At 34.8% G+C, this 12,082-nt stretch overlaps 1 protein-coding gene across 4 annotated transcripts in view; it reads left to right on the top strand.

The window, feature by feature from the left end:
- The window catches only part of ELAPOR2 (endosome-lysosome associated apoptosis and autophagy regulator family member 2), a 337,228-nt gene that overhangs the window by 285,982 nt on the left and 39,164 nt on the right, over positions 1-12,082 (top strand). For 3 of the 4 annotated variants that reach the window (XM_074194058.1, XM_074194061.1, XM_074194060.1), the window contains 3 exons: positions 3,833-3,970; positions 5,801-6,064; positions 10,537-10,710. In XM_074194058.1, the coding sequence (XP_074050159.1) occupies positions 3,833-3,970; positions 5,801-6,064; positions 10,537-10,710 (576 nt within the window). The remainder of the gene's footprint in view (positions 1-3,832; positions 3,971-5,800; positions 6,065-10,536; positions 10,711-12,082) is intronic. The other variant, XM_074194059.1, reaches the window with a different exon arrangement.

The following is a 12,082-nucleotide window of genomic DNA, read 5'->3' as shown; positions in this document are numbered from 1 at the left end:
CTTTGTGTATGAGGGATGAGGAAGAAAGAAGTTAGATTTAAATCCATGCTTGGATTAAATGTTAGGAACTGTTGGCTGAGTTTAGTTTTCTACTTTGAAATATTAGATGTATAGAATTTAAAGCATTTATCTTTAGTTATTAATAACATCAGTGAAGGTAGAACATCTTATTAAACAAATGATTACCTTTTTCCTTAAAAGTGTACAGTGGCTAATTATTCTTCTCTGCTTATACTTTGATCTTGATACATCCAGGCAAAATCTCATTTTATGACTAAAAAATGATAATTTGAACACAACAAATACTAGGTAGTTAATACTTTTATACTAAAGATTGTCTCATCTATTCATGGGTACAAATACTCTGTAGAACCAAATGATTTGATTCATTGTATTATTAAGACTCAGCATGGAAAAAACACTTTATTTTGACTATGAAGATTTGTCAGAGGCTATAACTTTCCCCTTACTAGGTATGTTGGACAAGTCAAGTCATCTATTAAAATTCACTTTTGTTATCTATGATGATATTTTACATTGTTTGCTTCACAGAGAGATACATAAGACAGAGGAAGTTATATAAATACATGTGTATGTAGGTATATATATGCATATAAATGCATACCTTGAGATATGAGAGACCTTTTGTAGTAATAATGCTCTCTATACATTTAAGATACTATTATATTATTGTAAGAGGAAAAGGGAAATTATATATGCATGTATGTAATATCTTTCTATCTATACTGTAATTTGTGAGAGATAATGTATATATAGGCTTTGATAGGCATAATGCTTTTCATAGATGTAAGATATGATTACGTTATTCTAAGAGAAAAAGTGGATTAAGTTTTCATCTTCCACAAGGTAGCATGTACCATTCAACTACCTTCAATTCTTTCTTTCTCTCATCCCCAATAGTTTCTCAATCATGTTTCAAACAAAAATTTGCAGAAACACAGCTGCTAGGAGGAAAAAGGGAAGGGAATGGTGATATTTGTATATACCAAAAACTGATTCTAGAGGTAGAAAGAACACTGGCTCTGAAGGCAGTGGGACAAAAAGAGAATAAATATTAATTCACACCTACTATATATAAGGTACTATACCAAGCACTTTATAGATATTATCTCATTTTTTAAAAATAGCCCAGGGAGGTAGGTATCTATTATTATCTACATTTTATAGTTGAAGAAATTGAGGCAAATGTGGTTAATGTGACTGCTCAAAGTCACATGGCTAGTAAGTGTCTGAGGCTGAGTTTGATCTTGGATCTTTCTGACTCCCAAGCTCAACTCTCTTTCCAATGCTTTGGGAAAGTCATTAAATTTTCCCAGGTTTCAATTTCTTCAAATGTAAAACCAGGAGACTGAACTAGATGAGGTCCTTTTCAGCTATAGATCCCAGAGCATTTGCTTTCAGTTATTCTGTGAAAGCGATCAGTATTTAATATATGTATCTGATATCAGACTCTTATTTTAACTGACTTTGAAGAAAGATTGTGGAATAAGTTGCAGATAGGATTTTGCACTTTCTAGAATGCCCCCAACTCTGTACTCCAAAACTGTCTAATGCCTTTAGACAAAATATTCAGAAAACTTTTGAAATATACAGTTAACCCTTCCATATTATGAGTTTCCTCATTGTGGTTTTGAAATATGGCAAGCCATCATAAGAAATTAAATGGGAATTTTTGGAGAGTTTTGTGGAAGTTGCGAAGGCCAGCAGACAACACAGAAAAAATTTAGAAACTCATAAATGCATAAAATACATGTATAAGTATTATGTAATATAAGCATGTTTTATCTTTTAATGCCAGAATAATTGACTTCTTCCCTGGTATGAAGGGAGGGTTAAAAATTTTAATATGAATTTTCCCAATTGTGGGGGTGCTGCACCCTTGACCTCTGTGCTATGGAAGACATAACGGTATGTTAATTATTGCTGTTAAGAGCCAGAAATCTGGGCGGCTAGGTGGCACGGTGGATAGAGCACTGGCCCCGGAGTCAGGAGTACCTGAGTTCAAATCAGGCCTCAGACACTTAATGATTACCTAGCTGTGTGACCTTGGGCAAGCCACTTAACCCCATTTGCCTTGCTAAAAGCCTTTAAAAAAAAAAAGAGCCAGAAATCTGGATCATCTGTCCAACAGCAAGGAATGCAAAATTTATGTTACCTAGGGAGTGTAAGTTTTGTTAACTGAATTGCTTGAGTCCTTTTGTCTGTCTTTTCTGAAAAAGTTCTAAAGCTTTTGTCTTCCAACCTATGTAAAATTTGGGTTACAACTCCCCACCTTGTTTTTTTTTTTTTAAATAAAAACCAAAACTCTCATTTTTAGGGCTATGCTAGAAAAATGTTTGACAATTCCTAGGCAAAGTTGAAGGACTTCTAGTATTGGCCTAGCAAGTCCTTTGTCTTTGAACTAACCTAGTTAAGTTTGGAAACCTGTATCGCCAGATGGATCTCTAGATGAAGAATTTTCCAAATACCAGAACTTTTAAAGGTCCTCTGCCAAGTTACAGAAGAATTCTAATTCATTTTAATGAAAGAAGGTACCATGGATAGTATAGATCCTTGAAATATTTGTTGTAAACTGAACATTTTCTGTAGCTAGATGGCACAGTGGACAGAAGATTGGACCTGAAGTCAGGAAGTCCCATCTTCTTAAGTTCAAATCTGATCTTTGATACTATCTTTGTGATCTCGGACAAATCACTTAATCCTATTTATCTCAGGTTCCTCATTTGTAAAATGAACTAGAGAAGGAAATGGCAAATTATTCCAGTGTCTTTGCCAAAAAAATCCTAATGTGGTCATACAGAATTGGTCATGACTATTTTGCTAAAGCTTTGAGAGGCACCCTGATTACTAGGTCATAAGGTTTACAAAACTTCCCAAACTTTTGTAGGTTTGAGAGAATTTAAGAGGCCAGGGATTTTATGAAAATGTTCCCTGTTCAGAGCATTTAACAATCCAACTCATTCACTAATCTTTTTTTTTTTTTGCAAGGCAGACGGGGTTAAGTGGCTTGCCCAAGGCCACACTAGGTAATCATTAAGTGTCTGAGACCGGATTTGAACCCAGGTACTCCTGACTCCAGGGCCGGTGCTTTATCCACTACGCCACCTAGCTGCCCCTTCACTAATCTTTTAAGAAAACTTTTTTAAAATTTATTTAAGGCAATGGGGTTAAGTGACTGGCCCAGAGTCACACAACTAGGTAATCATTAAATGTCTGAGGTCAGATTTGAATTGAGGTCCTCCTGACTCCGGGGCCAGTGCTCTATCTACTGTACCATCCAGCTGCCCCTCATTCACTAATCTTGATGGCGTCCTGAGGTTTTAGTTAGGATATTATCTATTATCTATTAGTTACCTATTATCTATTAGGAGTCATTGTGATTTTATTCTTTTGGTATTTTTCTGATAATGTCTTGTCACCTTACCCTGGAAAGTAGCATTGTGATTTTTATTATTTTGATAATGCCATTCTTAAACGGGTAATTAAGTGCCAAAATACTTTTTTCACTTGTTCATATATTCATTCATTCTTTTATCTACCTGTATATACTTGGATGTTTCTAAAAAATCTTTTTTGAAGTTTTAAGCTTTAATATCTTAGTTCAATTTTAAATTTTAGTAGTCAAAAATTGCAATAAGACTTTGGGCATACTCTGGATACACATAAATACATTTTCTAAATTCTATTATTCCCAAATATATATATTTATATATATTCCCATATATGTGTATATATCTTTATTTAATATAATGAACTTATATTAAGATTGAGTCTGTGCTGACTTTTTGTATTTTCCCCCAACATATTTTAGGATATTAATAGGAAAAATACCAATGTGGTGGAATCCTGGGGTGGAACCAAGGAAAAACAAGCTTATACCCATATCATCTTTAAGAATGCAACATTCACATTTACATGGGCTTTTCAGAGAACAAATCAAGGTCAAGATGTAAGTGCCAGCTACCTTTTCAGGAATCAACATTGTGTTGTTTTTCTAGGTTATTCATTTTTGATCTGAAAATAAAATAAAATAAAATTGAATTTAAAAACAATTAAAAAAACATGATGGAATCTTGAATCTCATATAAAAGCTATCTATTTGACTCTGCTCCATGATTTGTGTTATAGGATGAACTTTGTAAACCTGTTTCACATTTAATTCTTTTGTCATTGTCGATCAGAGGAGTTAGTTGGAGTTAGAGGAATAAGGTTATGATGCCACTCTGTCTCTTGTGGAATCTTGGCAAATTGTTTATCTCTTTGGGCTTTGGTTTGTTAACTTCTAAGCTATCTTCCAACTTGAAATCTATAAAGCTATATGTTCATGATCAGCAATAGCATTGGTTTCATATTCCACACTCTAGTTATGTAAAAATTCACCAGATTTCTGAAGGAAGTTTGTAGGAAAATACAAAGCATTGCATGATGTAATGTTCCCCCTTCCCTCAACCCAATTTCTTCTTATATTCTAAAAGTATGTTTTTCAGGAAAGGATTTGAATTTAGGTTTTCATGACTTCTAGGTTCCTTATAACTTGTCTGTTTTATTATTCAATAAGCAATTATTCAGTATTCAGGGCTGTGCCAGATACTATGCAAAATGAAGGAGATTTCTTTAAAAAGGCAAACAAATGTGGAAAAACAAACAAACAAACCCAACCAGTCTTGGCCTTCCAGATCTGTCTATTAGTAGATACAAATTATATGAAGGTTATATAAGGTCTTTTCAGTATTAAAAGCTCCTTTGGTCCTGAGGTCTCCAGATATATCCAAGTTCATTCTCATTAGGGAGGTTCAGTGACAGGAAGGGAAGGGAATATGCCTTTGTATATTATCTCTTATGTGTCAGGTACAGTTTAATTGCTTTTTATAAATATTATAATTATATATATTATATAAATATTATATTATTCTATCTTCACAACAACCCTGTGAGGTAAGTGTTCTTTTTTTCCTTCATTTTAACATTGAGAAAATTAATTTTACAGTTGAGTAAACTGAGGCAAATAGATTAAGTGACTTGCCAAGGGTCACATAGTAAGAATTTGAGGTCAAATTTAAACTTAGCTTTTCCTGACTCTGTACATGAGTTCAGATATGTCTACCTAACCCTGTTTGCCCCAGTTTCCTAAAATCTGTAAAATGAGCTGGAGAAAAATGAAAAAAATCATTCCTGGATCTTTTGCCAAGAAAACTCCCAAAATGGGGCCACAAAGAGGTGGACGCAATTGAAATGACTCAGCATAATAATAACTTCCTGACTCTAGCCTCAATTTTTTTTTTTATTGTTACCATCAGCTATCCATAGAAATTAAATTTCAGGAACTCTATTTCCCTGCATCTGAGGCTATTAGAGCATTGTAATTTGTCTTAAAAAAAAAAAAAGAAAAGAAGAAACATCCTTCCATACCTAGTCAGCTTGCCCTGAAAGGTGGCATTGTGATTTTCTTTTGTGATACTCTTGTGATACTCTTTTGATAATGTCTAGTCTCCTTGGTGGCATGCAATTTTATTCTTTTGATAATGTCTAGTCATGTTGCCCTGGAAGATGACATTGTGAATTTATTCTTTTGTATTTTTCTGATAATGTCTAGGCACTTGCCCTGGAAGGAGTCATTGTGATTTTATTCTTTTGGCATTCTTTTGATAATGCCTTGTCACCTTACCCTGGAAAGTAGCATTGTGATTTTATTCTTTTGATAATGTCTTTCTTCAACAGGTAATTAAGTGGCATGCTTTTGTCTTAAGAAAGGAGTCATTGTTTTCTGTTCTCCTTCCAGAGTAGACGTTTTATCAATGATATGGTGAAGATCTATTCTATCACAACTACAAATGCAGTTGATGGAGTAGCGTCGTCTTGCCGGGCCTGTGCTCTAGGTTCTCAGCAGTCAGGTTCATCGTGTGTACCCTGTCCTCCTGGGCACTTCATTGAGAAAGAGACTAATCAGTGCAAGGAATGTCCACCTGACACCTACCTGTCTATACATCAGGTCTATGGCAAGGAGGCTTGCATTCCATGTGGGCCAGGAAGCAAAAGTGCACAGGTAATCTTATTCTTCTTTTAGTATTTGGGCATTTTCATCTCTTCTTTACCTGCTGAGTTGCTGTTGATTCTCCTGTACTTAAGTCAAATGATATTTCCTTTTATTTTCCCTAATTCTTTTGGTTGGCAACAGCTTTTATTTTTTTGCCCTTACCTAGCAATTTATTTTACTCTCTCATACCTCCTGTGTGTGTGTGTGTGTGTGTGTGTGTGTGTGTGAGAGAGAGAGAGAGAGAGAGAGAGAGAGAGAGAGAGAGAGAGAGAAAGAGAAACAATCTGTATTGGTATGTTCCTCCTTCCAAAGAGATTGATTGATTTAGACATGACATAGTAGAATTCTAGAATACGAATAGGGAAGAGGGGCGGCTAGGTGGTGCAGTGGATAGAGCACCAGCCCTGGAGTCAGGAGTACCTGAGTTCAAATCCGGCCTCAGACACTTAATAATTACCTAGCCGTGTGGCCTTGGGCAAGCCACTTAAGCCCATTGCCTTGCAAAAATCCTTAAAAAAAAAGAATAGGGAAGAACATTACATTTACTAGCCATGTGACCATAGACAAGTAATTTACCCTCTCTGAGTCTTGGGTTCCATATTTGTAAAATAGGAACAATGATACCTCTAGGAAGTAGCTCACAAGGTTGTGAGGCTCTGATGAGAATACTGCTATTACTCATAACTAATACTACTCATAACTTGCATTTGTGACTAACAATTGAAGAATGCTTTACAAATATTGTTTTTTATTCATAACAACTTTGGGAGGTAAATGCTATGATAATTTCTAGTTTACACAGGAGGAAAAGGAAGTAGAGGTCAAATTACTTGCTGAGAATCATATTACTAGGAAGTATTTGAACTCATGTTTGAATTCAAGTCTTCCTGACTCCAAATCCAACACCCTTAAATACTATACCTTCTAGTTGTATTCTAAGCACTTTTTTTAAACTTTAAAATACTAAATAAATGTAAATTATGACATATATTCAAGAATATGGAAAAAAGTCACATTGATTGAGAAGACATGGAGAAGCTGTGATCTATATCACTGAAAGGTTATACTTATACTGAGCAGATCATGAATCCATCTAAGAATAGATGGGTTATGTTGCAAACTCCATTAATACAAGTGCCTTGTTTTATAGAAAATTTATTTTTTTCCTTGGACCCAACACAGTGTTCCACATATATTACATGCTTTGTAACTTTTTAAAGTTTAATTGAATTTTGTTTATTGATAATATACTGCTATACTAAATATCTTAATATCCTCCCAGTCCTAAAAGAGATCTTATTTTTTCTCCTGATCATAAACAGATAACTTCAAAATTTTTTTTTGCTGTTTAGTAATTTTAATCATGTCCAACTCTTTGTGACCTCATTTGGAGATTCATCAACATAGTTCAGAATGATACCAAAAAAGCAAATAGAAAAACAAAAAAAAAGAGTTTTCTTTATGCCAAAAAAGCAAAATCCTTAACACCTGGACTTGTCCCATTCTTCTCTATCTATAACCATCCTCTGGTGACCCTCACAATTGATGATGATAAATTTGAGACTCTGTGGACATTTCCTTCATATGTTAGGGTGGAATTTATTGGCAAAGGTACTGGAACAGTTTGCCATTTCTTCTACAGCTCATTTTACAGATGAGGGAAATGAGGCAGACAGGGTTGAATAAGTTGCACATAGCTAGTGAGTGTCTGAGGCCAGATTTGAGTTGGAAAGATAACTCCTAGCCTGGCACTTTATCCGCTGTACTGCCCAGGTGCCCTATCTTTAAAATTAAATTTCCCTTTTTATTTTGGGGGTTAATAACATGATTGGTGGTGGTTTAATAAACAAGTCGCCTAATCCTGCTTAGCTAACCCCAACATTTGGAATGTAGGTAGCATCATTTTTTCCGAGTTTTTCTTTAGCTGGCTGGTTAATAATCTTCTTTTATTCAATGCCTCTATTTCTTCAGGGTCAGAGAAGCTTCCAAAAAAGGATAAAGAGTGGAGTTTCTTCGATGCCTTCCTCTTATTCAACATCTTCTTAATCATTTGACTTATTTTACCTTAGCATTGCTTTGGAAAGTTATAAAAATTATTGATAAATCAATACTCATAGAGATTCTCTTGCATTTACTCAGAAGTCTCATACAAAAAAAGATAGCATTTTAGACTGAGGGGTCAGTCTTTGGACTTTCTGTCTGGCTTCTCTTCCCCCTTTCCCCTCTTTTTTTTCTTTTCCTCTTTTTTTCTCATGCTTGTACAGCTGTTACTAGTTCAGAATTCTATAGTATCCAACTTTCCCAAATGGAAAGAACCTACATTGTACTTTTGAGAAGCTCATGAAGCTATTAACTGGAGACCTCTTCCCACCTCTAAAAGCCCCCTTTAATAGGAGGGAAGCAGAACCACAGCAGAGAAAATAAAGTCTTCTCTGTTTGAAGATGTCCACAGAGTCTCAAATACATTCCTCTGGGTTATGAGGCCAATAGTGGATGATTATAAGTAGAGAAAAAAGGGAGAGATCTAGATCTTAAGGATTTTGTATTTTGTCTTTTGTCATAAAGCTAGCCCAATAATATCTTTCTTTTAATTTTTTCTATTTACTTTTTGGGTCCATTCTGAACTATACAATTGAATCTCCAGTCTATTTAGTTGAACTAAATTTTTCTCTAAAACTTTTGTTTGATTTTAAATACCAACTTGCCATCTGGATTTCCTGCAACATCTGAAATTCACCATGTTCAATCACCTACCTGTATGCTCCCTCTCTCCAAATATGTAATGTCTATCCTCGTCCATGTACTCATCATATCTCTTAATTATGCCCTTATTGTGGCAGACCTCTTTATGGCAGCATTTAAATTAGTCTCCCTGCTTCATTCTCTTTCATTTCAAATCTAACTTCCTTACAATTCCAAGTTGATATCTCTGAATAATAGGTATGATGATTCCTGGAATGCTTTTCCTCATCTGTGCCTCATAGCATCTCTAGCTTCCTTCAAAGAACATATGACAGCGATATGGTTACTGGGACCTCTAGGTCCCTTTCTCTTAGCTGTCCATAAATTACTTAGTTTTACTCAAGGAAGAAAGAGAAATCAGTGCCTACTAAGTTTTGAATATTGAGCTGACATATCATGACAAGTGAAGTGGTCATGACACCTGCCTTCTATGATAATCTTTGTGGTTGGGATGAATATTGGGAAGGATGCCATATTCTTGCTAGGAGATAGACAAATTGTTGATATTCTCAGCTGAAAAGGCAATTTAGTTCAGGGTGCTTAGTTCTCTTCTCATGCAGTTATGTCTCTATTTCTATCTTATTCCCAATACTTAGAATTGAAAGGGATGTAAAAACAAAAGAATCAAATAAAACATTTCCAAGTATTAGACCTAAAATTCCATGGTAACCTAATATCTCGCTATAAGTGTGTCTTCAAAAGAAAAAAAATGGATTTATTTTAATTCTTATTCTTCCCCCTCTTCATGAGTTAGTAAAATGAGGACCAATCAACCTTTTTTATAAAACAGTACTTCAATATAATTGTTTCATTTTATGCATTTAAAAACATTGCTTTGCCCTGACAGTGCATTCCTATAATTTCTGCTACTGAGTAGTCTTAGACTGGTGGATTTCTTGAATTCAGGAGTTATGAGCTTTGGTTGGCTAAGCTTTATGGGTGCCATCACTAAGTCTAACTCTAATTAGGAAAACCCCAGAAAGGAACCACTAACCTGCTTAAGGAACCACTAGTGAACTGGTCAAGAAATATGGAGCAGGTCAAACTTTAATGCTAGTCAGGAGTGGGATGGAGTCAATAAGTGGCTGTTTCTAGCCTTAGTATACATGTATGTGTGTGTGTGTATACACAAATACAACAATATGCTCATGTATATACATAACACATGCACTATGCATATATAGTAATATGCATTATAACTCACTAATATACATATATACACTTATATGGACACATCTTAACAAACATTTACACAATATACATTCACACACTTATATGAAACATTCACAGATAGACACACATATATATGCACACGCGCACGTCCGCGCGCGCGTGTGTGTGTGTGTATAAATTTTTTTTAAGAAGGGCTCTGTACTCTCAACTAAACTGCCAAATGAGTCCATGACACAAAAAAGATTCAGAACTAGTCAAATGAGGTTTTTGTCTTGGTAGCCGTGGTTCTTAACACATTATCTAGTTCATGAGGGAGGGCCAGGCTCATGGTAGGTGCTTTAAAAGCATTCCATTGAATCAAAACCCACCTGGGAAAAAGAGTGAGAACTCAAGAATTCTGGAGAAAAATAGAAGATTTTCTGAGCCAGTTTTTTCATGAACTTGTTACAAAGTTTCATATAAATCTAAGAACTTGTTACAAAGTCTTTCTGGTGTTTTCCTTCTCACTTAGCAATGACTTCCCCACCTTATTGTTTTTGTGTTTGTCTTCTCATCTCCTACCAAAGGACCACACGGTTTGCTATAGTGATTGCTTTCTGTCCTACATGAAAGAAAACCAGAGTTTGCACTATGACTTCAGCAACCTCAGCAGTGTTGGCTCATTAATGAATGGCCCGAGTTTCACATCTAAAGGAACCAAATATTTCCACTTCTTCAACATCAGTCTGTGTGGACATGAGGTGAGCTCTGTCCATCAAGTGTGTCTTGGTGCATGTATGGGGAAGGAGGTTGGGGTGGGCATTTTAGTAGCCTTTCAGGTTTGAGTTGGTGTTTTGTTATCTTGGCAAAGAAGCAAAAGACTCTGAAAAATCTCAGAAAAATATCAAGCCTTGAACTAAGTTTTCTCAGGTACTTGTCATTAGAACTGCGTTATTCATTCTTTTATAGAGCCAAAAAAATATGACCTGGTATGGAATCAGTGGGTGCAGTGATAGGCATATTATGCAGGAAAATTGCTTTAAAAATTAAACAAAAGCAGAAGTTATATCTCATTCATGCCAGTTGGTTATTTCTTAGGTAACCATGGTTCTAACGTTTCCCTCTTTATTCTGTTCATTTTATAGACTATGTGATTTTAAGATTATTTAGTTGATAAAAAATTGGAAGCAGATGATCTTTTAGAAGGACATTTTTAAAGTCAAAATAGAGAAATATTATAGGATGACAACTAAAATCATCAGGAAGATATAGCAAATTTACAGCAGAAAAAACATTGGCTTCACAATCAGAGACTCTGGTCCAATTGGTTAACCAAACCTGTAAGTCTCTGGGCAGATCCCTTAGCTTTCCTACAAAATGATGAGGGTTGGAGTCAATGGATTCTGGGGTATCATCTACCTCTATATCTTTTTAATTCTTTGATTTTGTGATTCCACTGTACTACCCAATGAGTTTTGTTAAAACGTCAGAAATAAATCTGATTTTTAATTTTAAAGGTCAGTTTGTAGCTGAAAATTCATTGTCATAGAATTTTAGATCTGATCCTTCAAAAATTTATTGATCTCTTTTGTTTTTATGTTACTTTTATTTCCAAATATTTATCCATATTCTCCTTCCCAGAAAACCATCCCTTGTAACAAAGATTAAAAAAAGACAGAGGGAGAGGAAGCATTTCTGTAAAACTAATCAAAATATCAATTTAATTTGATAGTATATACAATGTGAATTGATTCCCCTTCCCCAACTTTTTTTTTCAGGTCGGGGGGGGTGAAGGGAATTGGGAAATTAATGGACTCTGTGATAAATTGTGAAAAGAATCTGGATCTTGTGTATTGTACTTCTAACATTCATACATATGCCTCTAGTTGTCATAATCCTGTCTTATTAACTGCACAGTATACTATGTTGGATTTTATACAAAGACAGTAAAACTTGAGGATGTGACCCCTTAAAGGGATCATCATCTAAAACAGACTTAGAAATTTAGGCTGTGGTGACATATTCTAATTTTGTGCATACAGTGTTACTTGCAATTTTTATAATATTTATTTTCCAATTACATTTACAAATTTTAAAACATTTATTTTAAAAATTTTGGGTTTTAAATTCCTT

Source organism: Macrotis lagotis, chromosome 7, assembly GCF_037893015.1.
Source record: "Macrotis lagotis isolate mMagLag1 chromosome 7, bilby.v1.9.chrom.fasta, whole genome shotgun sequence".
Classification (NCBI taxonomy): domain Eukaryota; kingdom Metazoa; phylum Chordata; class Mammalia; order Peramelemorphia; family Peramelidae; genus Macrotis; species Macrotis lagotis.
Note: the sequence above shows the minus strand (reverse complement) of the source record. Positions and strands in the feature narration are given on the sequence as shown.